The following is a 24,019-nucleotide window of genomic DNA, read 5'->3' on the forward strand; positions in this document are numbered from 1 at the left end:
ATTTTTCGTATATAACCGTCGAAAAGTTTTGTCCCGTTACGTGCTCTTGAATGTTTGTTTTTTGCAATTTTTGGCGTATGCGATCTCGAAATATATACAAACATGTTTGACGGTTGGATCATTGAAACTAGTTTCGTAGAATGAGTATCCCATCAAAACAATAGATTCACTAATACTTAAGAGTTTATTCATACTTTTATTAAGTATAACATAAGATTTTGTGGTTTCCACTAGTGTAAATATTTTAAATTGAAGATCGAATTCAATCATTGTATTCATATAGGGTCAAGGAGCGTAGTTGTAAAAAATCATCAAAATCGGAGTTAAATTAATCTTTAAATCGTGATTTTTCGTTTATAACCGTCGAAAAGTTTTGTCCCGTTACTTGATCTCTGAATGTTTGTTTTTTGCAATTTTTGGTGTATGCAATCTCGAAGTATATATAAACATGTTTGACGGTTGGATCATTGAAACTAGTTTCGTAGAATGAGTATCCCATCAAAACAATAGATTCACAAATACTTAATAGTTTATTCATACTTTTATTAAGTATAATATAAGATTTTGTGGTATCCACTAGTGTAAATATTTTAAATTGAAGATCGAATTCAATCATTGTATTCATATAGGGTCAAGGAGTGTGGTTGTAAAAAAACATCAAAATCGGAGTTAAAATGACCATTAAATCGTGATTTTTCGTTTATAACCGTCGAAAAGTTTTGTCCCGTTACTTGATCTCTGAATGTTTGTTTTTTGTAATTTTTGACGTATGCGATCTTGAAGTATATACAAACATGTTTGACGGTTGGATGTTTGAAACTAGTTTCGTATAATGAGTATCCTATCAAAACAATAGATTCACTAATACGTAATAGTTTATTCATACTTTTATTAAGTATAATATAAGATTTTGTGGTTTCCACTAGTATAAATATTTTAAATTGAAGATCGAATTCAATCATTGTATTCATATAAGGTCAAGGAGTGTAGCTGCAAAAAATCATCAAAATCAGAGTTAAAATGACCGTTAAATCGTGATTTTTCTTTTTATAACCGTCGAAAAGTTTTGTCCCGTTAATTGATCTCTGAATGTTTTTTTTTTGTAATTTTTGACGTATGCGATCTCGAAGTATATACAAACATGTTTGACGGTTGGATCTTTGAAATTAGTTTCGTAGAATGAGTATCCTATCAAAACAATAGATTCACTAATACTTAATAGTTTATTCATACTTTTATTAAGTATAACATAAGATTTTGTGGTATCCACTAGTGTAAATATTTTAAATTGAAGATCGAATTCAATCATTGTATTCATATAAGGTCAAGGAGTGTAGCTGCAAAAAATCATCAAAATCAGAGTTAAAATGACCGTTAAATTGTGATTTTTCTTTTTATAACCGTCGAAAAGTTTTGTCCCGTTAATTGATCTCTGAATGTTTTTTTTTGTAATTTTGACGTATGCGATCTCGAAGTATATACAAACATGTTTAACGGTTGGATCTTTGAAATTAGTTTCGTAGAATGAGTATCCCATCAAAACAATAGATTCACTAATACTTAATAGTTTATTCATACTTTTATTAAGTATAACATAAGATTTTGTGGTATCCACTAGTGTAAATATTTTAAATTGAAGATCGAATTCAATCATTGTATTCATATAAGGTCAAGGAGTGTAGTTGTAAAAAATCATCAAAATCGGAGTTAAATTAACCGTTAAATCGTGATTTTTCGTTTATAACCGTCGAAAAGTTTTGTCCCGTTACTTGTTCTCTGAATGTTTGTTTTTTGCAATTTTTGGCGTATGCGATCTCGAAGTATATATAAACATGTTTGACGGTTGGATCATTGAAACTAGTTTCGTAGAATGAGTATCCCATCAAAACAATATATTCACTAATACTTAATAGTTTATTCTTACTTTTATTAAGTATAATATAAGATTTTGTGGTATCCACTAGTGTAAATATTTTAAATTGAAGATCGAATTCAATCATTGTATTCATATAAGGTCAAGGAGTGTAGCTGCAAAAAATCATCAAAATCAGAGTTAAAATGACCGTTAAATCATGATTTTTCTTTTTATAACCGTCGAAAAGTTTTGTCCCGTTAATTGATCTCTGAATGTTTGTTTTTTGTAATTTTTGACGTATGCGATCTCGAAGTATATACAAACATGTTTGACGGTTGGATCTTTGAAACTAGTTTCGTAGAATGAGTATCCCATCAAAACAATAGATTCACTAATACTTAATAGTTTATTCATACTTTTATTAAGTATAACATAAGATTTTGTGGTATCCACTAGTGTAAATATTTTAAATTGAAGATCAAATTCATTACTTGTATTCATATAGGGTCAATGAGTGTAGTTGTAAAAAATCATCAAAATCGGAGTTAAAATAACCGTTAAATCGTGATTTTTTGTTTATAACCGTCGAAAACTTTTGTCCATTACTTGATCTCTGAATGTTTGTTTTTTGCAATTTTTGGCGTATGCGATCTCGAAGTATATACAAACATGTTTGACAGTTGGATCATTGAAACTAGTTTTTTAGAATGAGTATCCCATCAAAACAATAGATTCACTAATACTTAAGAGTTTATTCATACTTTTATTAAGTATAACATAAGATTTTGTGGTATCTACTAGTGTAAATATTTTAAATTGAAGATCGAATTCAATCATTGTATTCATATAGGGTCAAGGAGTGTGGTTGTAAAAAATCATCAAAATCGGAGTTAAAATGACCGTTAAATCGTGATTTTTCGTTTATAACCGTCGAAAAGTTTTGTCCCGTTACTTGCTCTCTGAATGTTTTTTTTTTGCAATTTTTGGTGTATGCGATATCGAAGTATATACAAACATGTTTAACGGTTGGATCGTTGAAATTAGTTTCGTATAATTCGTATCCCATGAAGTTCAATGGTGTGTGTGTGTATATATATATATTTATTTATTAAGTAGATTTAAATCTATTTATTTTGTATGTATAATTATTATAGTTTTTAGGGGTATAAAATTTAATATATATATATATATATATAATTATTATAGTTAATATTTTGGGTATAATTATTATAGTATATATAATTATTATAATTATTATAGTTAATTTAATATATATATATATATATATATAATTATTATAGTTTTTAGGGGTATAAAATTGTTAAATTAATATATATATAATTATTATAGTATTTTTTTAGGGTTATAAATTATTAAATTAATATTCTGCTTATCGTGTATCGTGTTACCCACGTGTATACCCGAACAAACCCGTTATCTTAACAGGTGCTTATCGGGTTACCCAATAACGACCCGTTTCGTTATCGTGTCGACCCGAACACCTGTTAATTTCGTGTCGTGTCGTGTCGGGTTATCGGGTCGTGTCAGGAATTGCCAGGCCTAATTGTCTTACATAAAATACTTTACGGATTGGGACTTGGATTGTATGCCATTTCCATTCTATACCCTTCCTTAGATTTGGCATTCGTGTCGTGTTTTTCGTGTTCGTATCGTTTTCATGTCATACTCGATATCTTAACGGGTCATGTCGTGTAACACGTGTTAAAATAAACGGATAAAATGATCCGACCCAAAATCAACCCGATAATATTAACAGGTAATATGATCCGACCTGTTACCTGTTAAGGAAAATATATTTTAAGCCAATAAATAATCAAATGAAAAACATAATACTAAATAATTATATACATATCATATTGTCACATCCAAAACATAAAACACATTTTTCTTTTAAGTATATTTTAACTTACCTAAAGTCTTTAATAGTTTTTTAATTAATGTAGAAATGTAAAAAATATAGAAAAAAATATATAAACGCTCGTAATGACAAATTTTACAACTTTCATGAAGAGCTTAACTTCGAAATTCGCCACTATAATCATATAAATCATAGATCAAAATTTAATCGTTGATTGTTGTTTACATTTACGCTTCATTGTTCTCATCAAATTTTTTTTTTTCAAATTTTGTTTTTTGAAAACTTGATCTATTAGAGGATGCATGAAGATGAATGGTTTGGATCGTTGATATTATATTCAGAGAGTTACGGTTAGTGAAAATATTGCTTGATGTTCATAAAGTTTCTACAAACTATATGACATCGACTCATATTTCAGTTAACCGTAAATATTGAAACGTGATATCAAAGATCTGAACCATTCATTTTCTTACATCCGCCATATGATCATGTTTTCAAAAAGGAAAATTTAAAAAATGAAATTCAGTAAGAAGAATAAAGCGTAAATGACAATCAATGTTTAAATATAAATGTAAGGTTTATGAATTATAGTGTTAGATTTCGAAATTGACCCCTTCATGAAAGTTGTAAAGTTTGTCACTATGAGTGATTGTATATATATATTTTTTACATTTTTTACATTTCTACAATAATTATTATTAATTTTATTTTCATGAAGGTTTGGAGGATTTTAAAAATCTAAACGATAATGTAAGTGTAAATCACGAATGTTTATATATTCTTTCACATTTTTCATACTTGTATGTATGTCTTCTTAGTTCTTGCCTATACAAATACTATATTAGTTTATTTTAATTTTGGACAACAACATGTTAAGTAAAATTTATTCTAGTAGTGATAATAAGGAACTCTCATAATAAAAATAAATAATGACTAAAACTTTTTTTAAAAAACTTATATAGAATAATAATACAAAACTATATATTTAATATAGAATATATTGTATATATTAAGGAGTTTTAACGAAAAACCCGCGGTACTGTTCACTTTAACTAAAAATCACATTTTTACACTAAAAAGTCAATTATGGTACTATTCACTTTACCCTTTATTTTGTCCTTATCATTAAAACTCAAAGTTTTCAAGCCCTTTTCATTAGTTTTCATATATTAATATGGCTATTGTATTTTATAAGAAATCTTTTAGTAATTAAACTTTAAAATTATCAAAATAATTTTTTTCTTAACGGGTCGAAACAGGTTACCCACGTGTATACCTGTTAAGAACCCCTATTAACGGGTCATCCGATAATGACCCGATAAGTTATCGTGTTGACCCGATACCCGTTATTTTTTTGTCGTTTTCGTGTTGTGTCAGAAATTGCCGGGTCTTCCCATGCCCTCGTATTTCTGTGGTCACGGTTAAGTCACGTCAATATTTTATATTCCCATTGTTTTTTGTCTTATTATTTTTATAAAAAAACCAATATAAAATATTGACGTGGCTTGAATTGACCACAAAATATAGAAGGGCATGGGAAGGGTAGACAATCCAAGTCCTACGGATTAAGCCTAGGTGACTCAGAAGCCAGAAATATGCTACCGTTTCACGTTATCATAGTGATAAATGACTTCAAACTCTCATGGAAGCAAATTTTGAGGTCGCATGCTCTTCTTTGGCATACTATTTGACTTAGAAGTCAGAGATACGATACCCCTTCATGCGTTATCGTGGCTATATGAGTAAGAAGATAGTCTGCTTGTATAGTGAGATACCTTTTTTATTTAATTTTTTTTTCGCATAGATTTGAACATGCATGCATGCTATTAAATATGTTCAAATGGTCTTAAACGAAAGGACAAAATTGTAGTAGTTCTTCCTTTTGAATAATTGAGATCTCTCATCTCTTCATGTGTTAAAAGCAATAAATATAGAATCTAAAATTTATAGAAAAAGGACAAATGTTATAGAGAATAATATAAAATGATTACATGCGGAATTTTTAATTTCCCTCCCCACGTGGGCCAATTGTAACAAAAAAAAAATGAAATGTATGAGTATTTAATTTCATTAGTTAAAAAAGAGTTTATAAAATGATGAGTAATGCTAGGAAAATTAAATTTATAGATAAAATTTTGAAAATTAAATGATATGAAAGTTGATGATTTATTTATTACTTACACGTTGATAAACTTGCTTATTTTTATTGGTGACACATTATTTAGTTTTCAAATTTGATCTCCCTAGCATTACCCTAAAAGGATTATGAGTTGGTAGCTAATTTACATAATAAGTAAACTATAATTAAATATAGATCATACCACTTACAAACATATAAAGTGCAAATTTTTACTTATAATTTTAAAACAAGACAAATATCAACCGACTGTAATACTATTCATATGTTATATTTCTTTTTTTTTTTTTGAAAAAAAAAGTTATATTTCTTAGATAAGGCATTTAAATGTTTTGACAATACTTGATAAATTCACCGATAGGTCAACTTACTTAGACCCAGTTTAGAATTGTTGTGTTTTTTTTTAATTAGACTACTTCTATTGTACTTTAAGAATAAATCAATTGTAAAATAAAGAATTGAAAGTTTTAATAAACTGTATTATTAAAAGTGTTGTGAGCATAAAAAACAGTGTAAAAGCTTTTGATAATATTCTTAATGAGAAAATGATATACTTGGATATAATGGTAAAAATGAACAAAGTAGCATGAGTAGTGGCTACGACATCAGTGGCAGGTGTAATGGTACATGATGGCAACAACAATGGTGCGGATGTGGTGTTAGGGTGTAAGGTAGCAGTAGTTGCAGCGGTAATGGTGATTATTGCAGTGCTATTAGGGGTGACAGTGGGAACGATAATGGTGGTTATGGCAACAACATTCGAAATGTATAAATATTTTGAGAATACATACTTAAGTAAATTCATCGATGGTTCAGCTTACTTAATAGTCCTACTTTTTAAACAATCTTTCCCTTTCGATTTCATAAAATTGTATTTTGCCAAACGTTCTCGTAATTTACAACTATGGAAGAAAAATTAGAAGAATGCTTTTTACAGTACTTGCACTGTAAATAAAAGAATATGAACTTTGAAGGCCGAGTGATAAAGGCTGAGCTCGGCAGCAAATGCCACTGCAACTCTCTCTCTCTAATTATACCATGCAAATGGATCTTGGGTCTTGTGTTATGTATTACCTAGCTTAATTAGATTAATGGAAAAGAAATCAAGCCTAATAAAACACCCTTCTGCTATTTCCAAAGCATTTGCAGTGAGACAGAAAGACTGCAGGTGTTCTTCCTCTCTTTCTCTCTAGTCACTACTACTCACTGACTCCAGCTATCTATTTTCTTCCAATTTGTAATTAATTTTAAAACTCTTTTTTGGATTATTTTAATTATTTTACCTCTCAATTGTCTTGTCTCTTTCCTCAAGTGCCTCAGGCTTCTTCACTGCCCTTCAAACAAACTTTGCAGGCTTTTGCTGTCAGAACCTCTGCCAAAAGCTTTCTCTCACTTCAAAAAAACCCAATTTTGCACACCCAACAAACCAACACATTAAACCCAACAACAACTAAATCACAGGAGAAAAACAAACTTAAACTTAAACCCCACCCATCTCTCTCTCTCTCTCTCTCTCTAGATGGACTTCTACCTTAAGCAATGGAAACCCCAGCAGCAGGAGCAGTCAGAGGAACAACATTCTGCAAAGATACCAAAACTTGACCTTGATCCCCATCAAAACTCAGAGCATCCAACTGCTGGGTCTGCTGCTGGGTATGCTCTCCCTCTGTTTGTATCTGAACCCAACACCAAAATCCTGTCAGCATTTTCTGATTCCTCACCTGCCACCTCCAGATTTCCCAGTAAGATTTTTTCCTCTTTCGCTTTTCTATCTTCTGTCACACACACACACATACATCCAACACACAAGAAAAAGTTTGATTCTTTGGAGAGAAAAGTTGATGTTCTTGACTGGTTTTTTTTTTTTTCTAATTTTCCAAGTTTTATTTTTAACTTTTTAAAAGCTCTTATCTTTTAATTTGAACTCTTGTTTTTTATTTTTCTGTAGAAATGGGAAGCTATTTCAGCTTGTCACAGTGGCAGGAGCTGGAGCTGCAGGCTTTGATATTCAGGTACATGGCGGCCGGTGCGGCTGTTCCTTCTGAGCTTCTTCAGCCAATCAGGAAAAGCCTCCTCCGTTCTGCTCCTTATTTCCTCCACCACCCTCTCCAACAGTTCCCTCACTTTCAACCTGCTTGTAAGTATAACTTAAACTATTTAATCAAACCAAATTTCGTTATTAAGATTTTTCACAAATGATAATCTATTTAAAATGCCAATTTGATTTGCAGACCTTGGTTAGGCTAGTGTGTTCGTATCTTTCCACTTCGAAACCTTTTTTATTTTTTTAAATTGGAGTTGTTTAGAATATTGTTTTTTTTCTTTTTTTAAGAAAACAATGGCCATTTGGTTGGATTGGGAAGAACAAAAAAAAAAAAAAATCAGACTTTTGTGAGTTTTTATTTTTTTAATTTTAGTGGAGTTATATTCTAATTTAATCTAATAAACTGAGAGGAGGGCGATTTGAACTTAGGTACATAACCTGCTCCTGCTCCAGTCAACTTGGCTACGGCCAGGTTTTTTGAGACTTGAATCATAATGTGTATTATCTATCAGTGTTGCAATCAGGGTATTGGGGAAGAACTGCCATGGATCCGGAACCGACGAGGTGCAGGAGGACAGATGGTAAGAAATGGCGGTGCTCGAGAGATGTGGTGGCGGGTCAGAAGTACTGTGAGCGCCATGTGCACCGTGGCAGAAACCGTTCAAGAAAGCCTGTGGAAGTGACAACCACAACCACGACGACGACCACCGCTTGTGGCGGAGGGAGTGGCAGTAATCTTAGTATTGCTACCACCACCACCAATACATCAGCTAGTGGGGCGCATTTCGCTCTCTCTGGGTCCTCATCATCCCCTTCAGTTGATCTGCTTCATCTCAACCAAAGGTAGTAAACAACACCACCAATACTATTTTTTGTGTTTAATTTAATTTAAACGAAATAATGCTACTAAAACTATCCGTTATCACTTGTCAATTTCAATTAATATAGTCCCGACAAGTAACAACGGCTAATGTTAGTGCAAAACACCTAACGAATCAAACACTCACAAGAAAAAGTACTTATTTTTTATTGTGGGGCGGGTTTTGTTTCTTTTATGGTCCGTTTACGTAACCGTAATGAAAATATGAGAAATTGAATTAAGGAAGAGTTGGAATGAGGAGAAGTCAGAATCGGATTCTTGTTGAAGCTGTTTGTTTAAATGTTTTGGAATTGGAATAGAAATGACACTAATTTCATAAAACTGTTTACTAATTCAGCAGAATCAAAATATAAACTAATATGATTACTAAAATGCCCTTGTCTCAAATCAAATATTTTATATACTTTTTTTTAATAAAATTTGATATAATATATAATAGTAAGAAAAAAATTAAATTGCTTTTTTTATTTCATAAACACACTAAAATGTTTTTGTTTATTTTTATTTATTTTTATAAATTTAAGTATTTACTTTAATATTTAAATTTTATCGTTCAAGTTGTAGTTTCTTCTCTTCGGCATATGCATGGAGTTGTGCATAATGTGAATGAGCATGGAATTGTGTATAATGTGAATGAGCATGGAAATAAAAAAAGTAAAGAATTGTGCATAATTAAACTAGGGTTAATGAGTTTATAAATGATAGTCTTGAAAATAAAAAAAGTGAGTGAGGACATAAAGGGAACAAAAGTGTCATTTCGATTGCCCAAGCAATCATGAATTGGATTACCACCTATATCTAAGGAATTCAATTCCACCAATACAAGGAATTGAATTCCAAAATTTCTATGGGCCCCACTACTTTTTGATTTCTCAATGTTTAGTAAATATCAGAGTATTTCGTAATCGGAATTCAATTTTACATTTTCATTCCAATTACGGATACGTGTAAACACGCTCTTAGTGTGTTTCTTTTAAGTGTTTATCGCTAACTTTGTCGAGATAAGTAGGCAGTTTAATTATAGAATGCTAGACTTACTTAATTTAGGTGAAATATTTTATTCTGCCCCCCCAAACTTTTTCTTTTGTTGTTGGTGTTATGATTGGAGACAAAACTTTGAATTGATGGAAGGAATCTCACGGGCCTTAAAAGTACATGATGCTCTATTGATATGCTCCTTTAACCTTTTTTTTTTCAAGTTCGATTTCTTGCTCTTAATTGCTACTGTTTCATGTCAACTTGTAGTTCTTCAGAGTCCAAACCTGAGAACAGGAGCCTCTTCGAGTCCCGCGGTGAGTTCTCTGCGAGTGCCAAATCCGACAGCCATGTCTTGAGGCCTTTTTTTGATGACTGGCCGGGGAAGCTCCAAGAACTCGACAATGCAGGAAGCAGACCTAGCTCAATGAACTCGGCCACCAGCCTCTCCATTTCGATACGTGGAAATACCTCATCGGATGTGTCGTTGAAATTGTCTACTGGCAATGGGGTCGAGCCAGGCCACCAGGACAGCCATGCCGAGCGAGGGCAGCCACAGTTAAATTGGCCCGCTGGGTGGGCAACAAACCAGATGGCGTCCATGGGAGGACCACTTGCAGAGGCCCTGCGGTCCTCTTCCAACTCCAATTCCTCACCAACCAGCGTCTTACATCGGTTGCCCCGTGGCTCTGCCTCCGAAACTAGCTTTATCAGCACTTGATTATCCTCCGTATCAGACAGTTCCGGCGAGCTGCTTTCAGTTGCTTGTGTAAATCGCTCTCGTTCTTTTTACTTCAACTGGACGAGTTCTGTGCATGTTTAACCAAAACAAATTTGTTGCTCATATCTTGTAGAAGTGCAGTTGCAATTTACTTGTCTCGGTTGAGTCTTCTGACCTTGAAAATAAGGTGATTTTCGAGTTGCCGATCGTCGATATTCAAGTATCCTTGTGTTGTATCCTAAGTCCAGTAGGTTTCGACGAGTTCGACATCGAGTTGCTTATTAACTACCGGAAAGTGATTTTCAAGTTAAGGTGCTTTTCCTTTGCCGAATAATCAGTATGACAGATGTTAATTAGACCTGCAGTTTGCAAAGACAATGTTCCCGCACACATGCACTCAACTGTGAATTGGACCTGCAGTTTGTAAAGACATTGTTCGCCCGCTCTCATGCACTCAAAAGTTTAATTCCATTTCTAGGTAAAATTAAATGTGTTTAGAATATCATTTTAAAGAAAAAAAATTATCCATTGAACCACGAACGATCCATCGTATTGCGATTACAAAATTTGGCGAGTCCTAGATGTTTGCTAGCTTACATAAAGTAAAGGATCATTAATTAATTTGCCCCCGAAACTGCCATTTAGTCTCATTTATCTCTTGAAACTTATTTTGTCGTGCTCTTGAAACAGTCATTTTTGTCTCATTTAGTCGCAGTTCACCTCATTTTTGTCATTTTCGTTAAATAGACGTAGTATGAACATGTCCTTTTTAAAGTAGGCATAGATAAGCGCATGCTTGGCGACGTGGCACTTACATGCATAGGTGGATCCACATACGGACCTGAGACCCTTCAGAGTCCGGGAGAAACGCCTGTGAGGATATTTGGGACCCTCCGATTGTCTGGGAGGTTGTGGTGGTGGTTGGGAGTTGTTGAGTGTAGGCGATTTGTTCAAAGGTTCCTTTTCGGAGCAGTTTTAGCCTAGTTGAAGTTTGAGTACATCCATGGAGGAGGCGTGCAGTTGTGTGATCACAAAGAAAAAACGTTTGAATCCTTTCTATTTCCCCCTTTATGTCATCGTTTCTTGCTTTTACTAATTAATGTTAAATGAAACTAGCGTTTTGGATGTAGGGATTTTTTACATCACGTGGACTCATTTACCCTATAAAAAGAGTATTTATCAATAATAGCCAAAATTTGGCACCTTATTTCATAAATGTCACATTTTATAAAAACTTTCAAATATAACAAAAAACTCATGTAAATAGACCTAAATACCCTCAAAATCCCAAAACTTATTTACACAAAAAAGCCAAAGCACTTGAATAGATCTCCTCTACATCATTGTTCAAAGTGCGAGGCCACGAGGACAGTTGGTAAATGTCGTGGAGCAGTTGCGGGTGTTGTCCAACTGTAAACTAATTGAGTACCAACTTGAAAATTTGTTGGTCATGTCTGAAACTCAAACTCAATCGTTACTATTGATACAGTATCCTCATAACAAAATATTATTTGTACAATCATCTTTGCAGATGTGATATTAGATGAGGATTCTAACTCATTGAAACCAAATTTCAATCCGACCGTGCTTATGAATTTTCCTTAAATTTGTTGGATGACAGGGATTTAAAACCATAACAGTTTTCACAAGAGGATCATTCCAATTAAATTCGTGCTTCTCTTCCCCGCAATTCTAATTAATCTACAACCCCTATTAGCAAGTTCAAAATTGTACCAGATCTCACAAACCAATCAAAACTAAATAATGGAGTGAGCGTGTGCGAAAATGCTGCTCTCTCTCGACAATGGGGCTAAAAATATTAATCCATGTGCAGAAAATTTTAAATTTTTAAACATGAAAATGATTGGGAAGTTCAGCAATGTTGCTGCTCATATATATAGTTGTGGGGTAAGAGTTTTGCCACTAATTTTTATTTGGTTTTAATTTTGAGGGTATTTAGGTCTATTTAAGTAAGTTTTTTGTTATATTTGAAAGATTTTATAAAATGTACATTTATGAAATTGAATGTTAAATTTTGGCTATTATTGATAAAAACTCCTATAAAAATCTAAAAGGATTAATCCCACTAAGTGGGCATTTTTATTTATTTAAATAACCTAAATCTAATAGAGAAAAATTCAGAAAGATTTTCTTTTTTTTTTTGGTTATAAAAGAAAGAACTCTTTTCACCCTGTAGAATATAGAAAGCTTTCAACTCTTGAAAAAGAAGGCTTACACAAGCAGAGGCTGTCATGCATTATAAACTTGCACAATTCCAAGTCCCAACCCTTACCCCAAAACCCCAGTACCTGTTGTCGTGTCGTCACCACTCATGCCCGTTGCCTTCAGCTGCTCATCTAGCGTCGCTCAATTCTATTTTTCGTCTAAAATCTTTTTGAGGACCCTCGAAGATTGAAATCCTAAATCCGCCACTGCTTAATGAGAATTTTGGTTGATCACCACATGTTACCAGGCCACATGTGAATTATGGCGAGAAAAATCGAGAGAACAAATTAAGATAAAGTGGAAGAGGAGAAAGGAATTTAGGATTGCAAATCCAATCGTTGAGTTTAGTCGACAGTTAATTTCTTTACTATCCATTAATTTAAGGCCTATTTGGCGGAATTGATGAAAATTGGGTGAACTAAGACTGGGGTACCAAAGTGAGACAAAACAAGTTTCAAGGGGGTAAAACGAGAAGCCTAAAATGCAACACCATATTCTCTGCTACATACTATCTATGTACATTAGAAAATCTCTAGCTTGGAAAAATAATTACAGAAGTAATTGTCTCAAACTGCCATATATTGGTCTACTTTTTGATAGGCTTATAGTAGAGACTGGTCTCCTAAACTCTGCATAAACTCCCTCACCTTTAGCAGTTTAGCTTCTGCCTTTACTTTGTTAATCTTGTTCTTCCGACTTTGGCGTAGCAGAACTGCCGAAGGTGGCAGCGTAATTCCACAGGGACGGCGCTTTATTAGCTAATGTACATTGCGTCTGTTTTAGGATCGCAGCAAGATGTAGACGTTTTCAGCCTTTTTTAGGTCCCTCTACGAGAGCGTAGACCACAGCTGTTCTACAAGGTGCATAGAGGAGGAAGGAATGAGGCCGGTCATCGAACCACCCATCCTGCAGATCACAACGAGATTTAGTAATATTTAACAGCCGTGAAATACTCACATGAAGTCTGCATATGATAGCACTAAAAGATGTTCAAAGGAAAAATATCTTACAGTCGTGAAGTACTCAGCACTGTGATCAAGCCTATCGAAGCCCCCAAATAGCTTTTCATCTGAATCCAAGACAATCTGGAGGGAGGAACGCGGCATTATTATATGAAACGAATAAGCGAAAAGGAGTTCTATGACATGCGCTCGGCCAAAAAAGATCAATTCCAGACGGAAAATGTGAGAGCGTGGAAAGAAACTAGTGTATTTGGCAAGCTAACTACGAGGGTTTCATAGAACTTTGTAGAGGAAACACCTTGTACTTTCCTGGCTTTAAGCAGCCAATTCGGTAGTCTGAATAGCTTTTACTCCAATGAAAATTGAAGACAAAAACCAGGTCTCCCCTTTCAAAGACGATAATTCTGTCTCTTTCATCCTTCCGTGATATATATTGGTGCTCAGAAGTCATGAACTGCATCAACAGTTGACCAATTTTTCATACTATAATTTAACAAAGAACAAGTGGCATAACCTATGCCCTAAGTAACTGGCACACGTAGATGTTATAGTAAACTTACACCATAGGTTTCTTCGAGATGTTGCATTGCTCGATCAAATTCTTGCATCCCGTGATATCTTAGATACTCTGCATCCCCCTGGCAATGCATAACCAACAAATTCCGTAAAACACACAATGCAATCAGAGGCCACGAAAGTTATGCACAATTATCTGCTGCAAGTTCAATTACCCTTAAACAAAGAATCCGGAATATGAAAATGGATATGCGAAGTTCTGTGATAAGAAAATAGTAGTTCAAGAACTTCATGTGCAACATAAACATTCAGGGACAACACAACAGGGGGATGCTATTCGGTTAGTAATTTGCAAGTGATAGGCTGATAGCAATGTCAAGGTCAAACATATCTTGATCTGTTCAGTAACACAAATATGCTATTAGGTTTCTAACTTGTACTTCCTTTACAATTAGCTTTTGCTTTGTATTATTATGTTATCCTGTTCTTCAGTTTTTCAGCGCAACTATAAAATCTCTTGGGAATAGTTTAAAGTGCCCTCTGGTTCCAAGGTCATCCTTGACTAGCCTATATATTACCTTGCCTCCACATATTATGCATTGCATCAATTACCACCACCCAAACTAAACATAAATTCTTGTTACGCTAATAGGCATGCTCTTATGTATATAGCAATGAACATGTGGATTTAAAAGAACTTACAAGATCAAATCTACGTCGGCATTTGTCAAAACTGTTATTATTCCCAGGAACTATTTTACCATTTGGAAGATGTTGAACACCTCTTGGAAAATCAATCCACTCTGAACGGAAAACAAAAACCCGAAATGAGTGCCAGCTTGACAGAATGATGATATACAGTATAACGTTTTGGACTAAGTTTACCAGGATGGCCAAATTCATTTCCCATGAAATTCAGATAACCTTCTCCGCCTAATCCCATAGTAATAAGCCTAATCATTTTATGTAATGCTATTCCACGATCTATACGGGGAGTTGATGGTCTGTCCAAAGCCATGAAATCATACATATCCTGAGAGAAAAATAGATTTAGACAGATAACTCTAATACAAGAAACAAAAGTATACATATCCTTCAAGTTACGTAATATGAAAAATGCAAGGAAAACTTTTATGACCTTGTCCATCAGCCAAAATGCAATTGTTTTGTCACCAACAAGAGCTTGGTCATGACTTTCGGCATAAGCAACACAGTTCTCCCGCCACCTTCTGTTGGTGAGTGTGAAAACAATATCACCCATTTTCCACTCTTCATCCATTTTCCTACATCAAATTTCGTGCGATAATAAGTCAGCAAAAGCTGATTGGTTTTATTCACAAATGCCACCTCCATCAGAGATACAGGACCCGTCTAACTTCAAAAATGGATCAGAGAGATTTTCGTAACAACTTACTTAAGGAGCTCAATCCATTTATCAGCAATAGCCATTTGCAGGCGATAATCAAATCCAACACCACCATCGTTAACAGCAATACAGAAAGTTGGCATTCCACTAACCTGAAATAATAGAAATATTCATAATCAATATAACAATCTATAAAAGTGACATTTCCATCATTAATATTTTAAACGAATTGAACAGAATAAGATAAATTTGACTTGTTAATCAGCTAACGAGTGACGATACAAAACTGGAAATGTTTATGGCTATTGTTTTTATATATAACAATAAGCTCCTCTACAAAACCTTCCTCAAGCAAGGTCAATTTCGTTTGAAATTCAAATCTGGGTGTAATTTTCTTTTCTAATGTGAAATATTAAATGTTATCAACTCAATACACACTGAATTAAATGCTCGTTTGAATAGAAATAGTGGTAAAACTACATGAATTTCCATGTCTTAATGATCAGGGGAAATGAGAGAAAATAGAAAAACATACAAAAAGTTCAAGAACTTATATAACAACAACAACAACAAAGCCTTTTCCCACTAAGTGGAAATATTTTAATTTTCTTATTTCAAGCTACCAAACCTAGCAAACAGGTTATTTCAGTTCAGTGCACTATGAAATCTAAATCTAATACTCAGGGGATAATTGCTACAAAGGATGCTCAACATTACTTATGAAAGGGAATAGATAACATACATCTTCACCAACGGTAACAGCTTCAGGGTAAAGCCCGTGAATCAGATCATTAACCAGCATCAGGTAAGTCACAGCATCTACATCTGTTGCTAATCCAAAGTACTCACTGTAATTTCCAGTAAATGCTACCTACAGCAAGCTCAACCAACAAACACATAAATATAAGAACCTGTCAATGGAAAAAATAAAACCATACTCGAATAGTAGTAGCAGCAACAGAGGTACCAATAGGAATACCGAGACTATATTGGACATCAGAATCAATATAAAATTATGCTGACAATAGATTTTATTTTCGGTCAATGTGCTGAGGATAAATAATCATGGAAGTTTTCCATCAAAATTTGTAGGAATAATTACTATTCCATTGAAACTTAAAACTTCAGTGAAAACTAAAATGGTACCTCCAATCCATGGTGAGTGTACATCATTGAAGTGACACCATCAAATCTGAACCCATCGAACTTGTATTCTTCCAGCCACCACCTTGCATTGGAAAGAAGATACCTCAAAACCTACATGGAAAGTTAAATTCAGTACCTCATAAACATAGGATGAACAAAAGATTAAGGCCAAATTTCTCACAGTGCACTATTATTTAAAGAAAGAATGCACGAAAGCACATACCTCCCAGCTTCCATAATTAAACAAGCGGGAATCCCACATCCAATGATATCCTCGAGACCCAGAGTGGAAATAATGACTATCGGTTCCATCAAACATGTTCAACCCGTCCAACGTGTTATTCGATGCATGGCTGTAGTGTTACATATTAGCAGTCAGACATTTAGAATAAGTTCAGAGTAATTAACATGTAATATTAGGTGCAAGAGTATGATTCATGCAAAATATTTGAATAACATAGAGAGTTAAAGAAGAATTTGATATCATCAAGTCCAATAAAAATAAGCAGACTAAAGTTAGTATGATGAATATAAGAAGTAATTTATGGAAAGATAATCAGTATTTTCCGTTAAGCCCCATGACTTTCATAGTCAGCCACAGGGAGGTTGGGATAAGCTTATATAGCCATCACTGTAATGGTGTAACCTCAACTGCAGATAAGCTGTTTGTCCTATCAGTATTTAGTTACAGAAAGAAAGGAGACCTGACCACAACAAATACATGCAAAATGAAAAAGAAAACAAAAACAAATCTGTCATATTGTTGACATGTACAAATCTATAACCAACTAAAAGAAAAAAGGCATGTCAAATGTTGAATTTGACTAACCCATAGATGCGTCCATACACTTATGTCTTATCTGCTCTCAACAATTAGTTATTACCTGTGAACAATATCCATAAGTACAAGCAGACCAAGCTCGTGAGCTTTATCTATCAGAGACTTCAGATCGTCAGGGGTTCCACAGCGGCTGCTAGGTGCAAAAAAATTGGTGACATGGTACCTGCACCACAGAAATAGAAAATTTCAGTATTTTTAAAGAATGTCAACCGCTCACAAACAAGTACCACATGTAGCACTGCCTACCAATCCATTTGTTTCAACAGAAATACATCTTCCTGAAAGATAAAACTCTATAGATACAGTTGGAGCATATGTTAATAGAACAATACCCAAAGCTAGCATAGTAGGAGTGCTCTTGAATAGCCATAAGCTGAACAGCATTGTAACCAAGCTTCTTAATGCGTGGAAGCACATCATCTCTGAATTCAGCATATGAGTTAATTTTGCCCTCCTGCAACTCAAAGTTAATAGTACTGTGAGGGTAGAAATTTAATAAATGATTTGAACTCTAGATCATTTCAAGTGGATAATTTTAAAGTACAAAAAGAAATAAATAAATAAAGCCACTTGATGCTGAAATATAGAAATTTAAAAAGCAGATTTTGATCTACAGCACATCTCCAAGTGTTGGCCTAAAGTGAGGCTTACTAAAAAGAAGAATTTTTAAAAAGTACAAGAACATAATACTTTGCAACATAAGCTAGAAGGTTAACAATGCACACCGGGCTACTCATTCCAACATGTGCCTCATAAATGCGAAGTGATTTTGGTCTCCTCGGCTGAGAATGTTGAAATACATACTTTTCCTGAAAAGAAGTGTATGCGAGTATCATTAGCCCGTTGAAGAGTGGAACAGTAATACGAAAAATGAACATGTAAATGAAGCAGATCTCTCTTAACTACTTCATAATTTTAATGCAACTGTAACCTATTCATAAATCAATGAATCAGTATAAGAATCCTAGGAATCATTAATCACTTGGGCATCACAAAGGTTTGCCCAACTTTGATTCAATCCTATGGTTTAAGTTCTATCTTACCGCAACCTTTCTTTTACCCAGAGCCCTTGGAATCCCTACCAGTATAAAGCATAATTTAATTTTTTTTCGAAGAACATACCTCTTCTGGTGGATCATAGTATATGCCATTGTATGGGATTTCACCTGGAGCCTGCACAGAAAACTTGATCCAAGCAGGAATCGAGTCTTTGATGCCTGAAGGAGTATCCATACGGATCTGCAATTTCACATAACATACTGAATGAATTAGACAAATTTATTGCATGGCAAAACTTGTAATTGTAGCATGCCTTGTAACTATTGTCTCATTCTACACATAAATTTCTAGAAGAGAACAAATTAGAAAAGAATGTGTATAACCAAACTCCCTTTTGAGATTTTCACTAGGGACAAGTAAATGGTCAAATTAGTAAAGGATTCATTTTCATAAGGATTCGACGTGATCATGGAGTGCCGGCTGTCGACTACCTGACGCCCTCCCCCTCCTCCTTTATCCGGGCTTGGGACCGGCCATGTAAGACATAGGCGGAGTTTCAAATTAGTAAAGGATTACTTAGGAAAAAATAAGTCTTCTTTTTCTTTGCTGGATTATGAAGTATTACAATAATAGAGAAAAAGACAGAAAAACCAGACTTACAATTATCCACAATAAATATTACCTTCACTCGAGAACCATGTGGAATCGAAGGTGAGCCATCTGCATTGTTTGGCAAAAAGATCTCCCAGACTCCAAATTCATTCTGTTCAGATATGGTACATGAGCAATGTTGTTGTAAAAAACAGTAATCATGTGGCTTGATGTAATTCATTTATTCACATCTTGGCATTACCACTGCTAAAGTTCCAAAAACATACCCGAGTCATCACATCTGCATTTGTGTTCCAATTGTTGAAATCTCCAATCAGTGATGCTGACTGAAAAAGCCAACGAAAAAAAAGGCAACCATGAGACCAAACTTAATAAGGTACCTAAATTAGTCAAATAAAACCTTCCATCAAATAACAAGATACTGAGTACAACAAAATAAGCAGGAAAGGATCTTAGTAGGCACACTGTGTCTAGAATTGTTGATCTCAATAAGTCACCCTTATACAGAGAATAACTAACGGTAAAAAGTAAAATTCTTGAAACACCAAACAAGGCAAACGAACCTTTGCTCCAGGAGCCCACTCCCTATAAGTGATACCTTCCGCACTGAAAAACCAGTAGAGATAATAATGAGCATTAAAGATTGCCAATAATAATATAGAGGTTTTAAACCAAAAACTACGGAAATTATTATGAAAATTGAAAGGAACCCTAAAAGCAAAAACAACGAAAGCTATTACCCGCGGAATAAATACAAAGACGTAAACAAGGACAATAATTACCAAACAAGGTAGTAAAGGGCACGGCCAGAGAAACGTGGACGAGAGCATATTTTGACTATATTAGAAGAATTATAACGAGTGAAATCGCCAATGGTAACACAATATTTAGTATAACACCAGTAGATGCAGTTCGAAACAGTCAAATTGCAAAGCTTTTCTCTCGTCTCCTCTACCCGACCTTATACACCTCCTTATTAGCATATTTACCTATTAAGTTCTGTTCAATAGTAAAAAAAAAAAAAAAAAGCAACCAAAAATGTTCTTGTACGTATTCAATGTTGTAAACTAGTAAAAAAACACGGAAAATGATTGGACTCCACCAGATAAAAGCAAAAAGTAATACCTGCGTGTGAAACCAAACTTCTCATAGCCACGAGAAAACACCTCTAAACCGCCTTCGCACTTGTCAATCTGCTCACGCAGCCTTTTGTATTGTCCATAACTGACCATAGCACAACGAAATCACTTAAAGCCTTATTAACCTAATTTGGATATAAGCAAGCATGAAGGATTTGTAACTGGAAAAAGGAAAAAGAACGAAACATAATTCAATGCACAAAAGGAGCAAAAAGAATCTCGCATTTGCAACTCCAACCAGCTAGCAGCCATGAACCCTTTTACTCGAAAGGGGTACCAACGTTAATCAATTTATTTGATATTTTTTCAATTTTAGGCAATCATCCATACTTGTATATGTATTATTATTATTATAAATAAAATATGGAAGGGCATCATACCGGTAATCAAGATGATCACGGTGACCCACCAAAAGTGGATCTATTTCATATATCTTTTGCCCCTTGCCAGGCGGTGGAATTGTCTTTCCCTTAGCTTTGCCTGTAGCAGTACTTGCTGTAACTTCTAAGGGACGAGGTACGTCCTCAACCTTGGCTTCAGCATCATCAACATTGTCCACAACTAATGAAGGGACATCCTCAAGCTTCTCTTCATCTTCCATTACTACATTATCTACATCCTCAATCACCTAAACAAAAATTATACAAGAAATTATTCCCAAGATGTCACACAGAAATTGAAGGCATAAAACATAACTGGTATGCACATAGATGGGTATCATAAACCTGAGGATCCTCTGAAACTGTACTCGTAGCTCCCAATTGCTCCGTCAAAGACGAAGAGCCATCACTCTGGCTGTCCGGAACAAGAATTTTCTTCGATGCAGCAACTGCTAAAGACGGCAAATCAGAATCATACGAAGACTTTCCAGCAAAGATCTTCCCTACAAACAAGCATCAATTTAGCTTAACACCCACACAACGAACACATCGAATAACAAGTACGCAATCATGATAAAACAATGACCTTTTTTCAAAAATTTCAATTCTTTTCAACAAAAATTAAATTCAAAACTAGCAGCCATAGCAAGCAAGCACAACATTACTGTTCCAAGCTTCCAAAAAAGCTCACGGCATATCTACGTAAGCTCCATTTCCAAGACACTGACCACTAACCACCGATCTTATCCACGCATAACTTCAAATTTACTAAAATTAAAAAAGATACCATAATAATTAATTACGGAAAAATTAACAGAAAATCGAAGCAGCCGATTGAAACACAGAAATATAACTCGAATATCAATTTTTCGAAACCAAAGCGAAAAACGAACAAAAGAAGAGAGAGAGATAGAGAGAGAAAGGGAGAGGGAATACGAGAGAAGGAGGTGTTGGAGAGGAAGAGAGAGAGGCCGCCGGAGGTCCTCCGATCGCCAATAAAACTGGCATGCGAGGTGTAGGCAGAAGGCAGAAGAGGGAAGCGAATCCCCGAGAGAGTCGAGACCATTTCTCCTTCCTCCCTTCGTTATCAGATCGATGTAAGCGCGCGAGAAGGATCGATCGATCGATCGATCTCGAAGGACGTTTCGTTTTGCGGAGGAGTCCGGAAGCTCGCCTCCCGGGAGAAACGTGAGTTGAGTGAAGCGACACAGATATCGGAGTGCCAGTGTGACTAGAGTTTTTTGTGTGGGTTGATTATTATGGCGCCCGATGCCACGTGTGCCGTTGCGAGTTGCGTCGGGATGGGTGGGTGGACCCAGTATGCTTCTCCTCCCGTATTTTCGATCGTCCATCGTGGTTGGAACTTTATTTATTTAATTTTTTTTATTTTTGATATTTTTATTTTTTTGGGAATTAAAAATTAAAATAATAAAATAATGAGGGGATGTACGTTGGACTGTTGGGGGAGGATGAGAAACGAAAGGCTGTCGGGGGTGAAAGGGGATATACTTTCGTGAAATTTTATATCCGAATCCAATCAAATAAATCACCTTTCTATAGTCATAGAACCCAAATAAAAGGTTTCTTTTGTGATGCTACTTTTAGGTGAATATTTTTGTTATTTTCACATGGGTTACATTTTTATTGGTATCTAATAATTCAATTCTTAGTTAAATTATCATCGTGAAATGCTGTAATTGTTATAACATAGTCATAGTCTTTTGGTCCATGCACACAGTAAGTTGAATACAATTATCACTCTTGATTTAGGATTGAAGCCGGAAGCCATGGAAGATGTCGGATTGCGACAGGATTGGGTTTAGCCTAAACCATGGTGGAGTTACCATTATCCTTTGGGGTGTGCTATCCACACCCCTTTTTACTTTTCTTACACTCCTTGTAAATTTATGTCATTTGATCTTTTTTAATTCATCTTATCCGATAGCCGAAAATTAAAAAGATGTGAGAGAAGTAAAAAGGGGTGTGTGGATATCACACCCCTATCCTTTTTGTAGTGACGAATCTTTTATGTGTTCCTACTAAGGGTTTAAAGGGTATATGGCACTTGGATGTCCGGAGAATGTGCAGCGGTGACATTAATTAAACCTTGTATTTTGTTAATGTCTAATAATTTCCAGGAATTGTCTTGGAATTTGGTTTTGATTTCTCTCTTTAGGCGAGTTTGCTAGTTTGATTGCTCTCTGGGGGGGGGGAGTTGCTTGATTTTAATTTTCTTTTTGGTATGCTGCCTCTTTTGGATCTATGGGTGAAAGATTGAGATGTTAAATTTGCTAGATCTACATTACTTGTGTTCTAAAACTGTGACAGTGATTAAATGATGCGAACGATCTATGAACATTAGATTCCTTATCCAATATATGATTTGAAATTTTGTTCTCACATGCTTAACCCGACGTCATCACCAATCTATTTTGCTCCCGTACATCACATGGCATGCTTTATCAAATAACTCCTGTTTTTTTTTTTTTTTTTTTTTTTCATTAGTGGGTCTGGTGATAAAGTAATTTCCCGAAACGCAAAGTACAGCACATACATGATCTCTTTCCGTCGGACTTGGATTGTCTGCCCTTCTAGTTGTGGTGCCCTTCCATGCCCTCCTATTTTGTGCGGTCACGGTTAAGCCACGTTAATATTTTATATTTTTATTATTTTTTGTCTTATTATCTTATTAAAAAATTAATATAAAATATTGACGTGGCTTAACCGTGACCGCACAAAATAGGAGGGCATGGAAGAACACCATAACTAAGAGGGCAGACAATCCAAGTCCCTTTCCGTCCGGCCCTTTTATAGCCTTTACGTGACTCTATGTCTCCTCTCTCTCTCTCCTCTTTCTCTCTCTAACAAAAGTCACTCTGTTGGCCTTTGTTTTCAACTAAGACGATTCTCTCTCCTCCTAATCTATTCTCATTTTCTCTTTTTCTACTTGAACGGTTATGGTTAAATTATATCAATATTTTATATTAATTTTTTTTATAGAAACAATAAGATAAAAAAACAAAGTGTGAGAAGAAATGAGAGAATCCTACTCCTGTTTTCAGTTCAAGTACAAAAATGGACTGCAACTCTGCTCAATTGTGTCGTGGTGTATATGAAAGGAACAATCCTCACATATACATAGCCTTTTGACCGAATCACGTTCGCCCGTTAAATTCCCTGAATTCTCGAGCGGACTTCCAACCGCTCTATAATTTCTAATACACAAGACAATAACTTGATGCAACAACCAAATCTGTTCAGAAATTTCAGTGCTATTTAAGCAACAAAGTTTCTAGTTTACAAGCTTGACATGTGCAGAAAAGACAGACAACACGAATCGT

At 34.7% G+C, this 24,019-nt stretch overlaps 2 protein-coding genes across 2 annotated transcripts; one reads left to right on the forward strand and one right to left on the reverse strand.

Moving 5' to 3' along the window:
• The first annotated feature begins 6,953 nt into the window (after positions 1-6,953).
• On the forward strand, positions 6,954-10,847 carry LOC126598488 (growth-regulating factor 3-like). The gene is made up of 4 exons (XM_050264852.1): positions 6,954-7,613; positions 7,820-8,008; positions 8,428-8,758; positions 10,041-10,847. Exons 1-4 carry the CDS (start codon positions 7,391-7,393, stop codon positions 10,489-10,491), a joined length of 1,194 nt encoding a protein of 397 aa, XP_050120809.1. The 5' UTR covers positions 6,954-7,390; the 3' UTR covers positions 10,492-10,847.
• A 2,322-nt stretch (positions 10,848-13,169) lies between these two features.
• Positions 13,170-21,899, reverse strand: LOC126599560 (1,4-alpha-glucan-branching enzyme 1, chloroplastic/amyloplastic-like). Its single transcript, XM_050265952.1, has 22 exons — positions 21,615-21,899; positions 21,024-21,181; positions 20,679-20,926; positions 20,285-20,383; positions 19,723-19,765; positions 19,426-19,485; positions 19,230-19,310; positions 18,671-18,787; positions 18,274-18,357; positions 17,881-18,002; positions 17,592-17,711; positions 16,931-17,060; positions 16,708-16,818; positions 16,304-16,432; positions 15,610-15,713; positions 15,334-15,478; positions 15,081-15,228; positions 14,898-14,998; positions 14,240-14,317; positions 13,978-14,133; positions 13,728-13,802; positions 13,170-13,623 (listed from the first exon to the last, which is right to left on the reverse strand). Exons 1-22 carry the CDS (start codon positions 21,742-21,744, stop codon positions 13,525-13,527), a joined length of 2,538 nt encoding a protein of 845 aa, XP_050121909.1. The 5' UTR covers positions 21,745-21,899; the 3' UTR covers positions 13,170-13,524.
• Between the last annotated feature and the right edge of the window lie 2,120 nt (positions 21,900-24,019).

The sequence above is a fragment of the Malus sylvestris genome, chromosome 14 (genome assembly GCF_916048215.2).
Source record: "Malus sylvestris chromosome 14, drMalSylv7.2, whole genome shotgun sequence".
Lineage (NCBI taxonomy): Eukaryota > Viridiplantae > Streptophyta > Magnoliopsida > Rosales > Rosaceae > Malus > Malus sylvestris.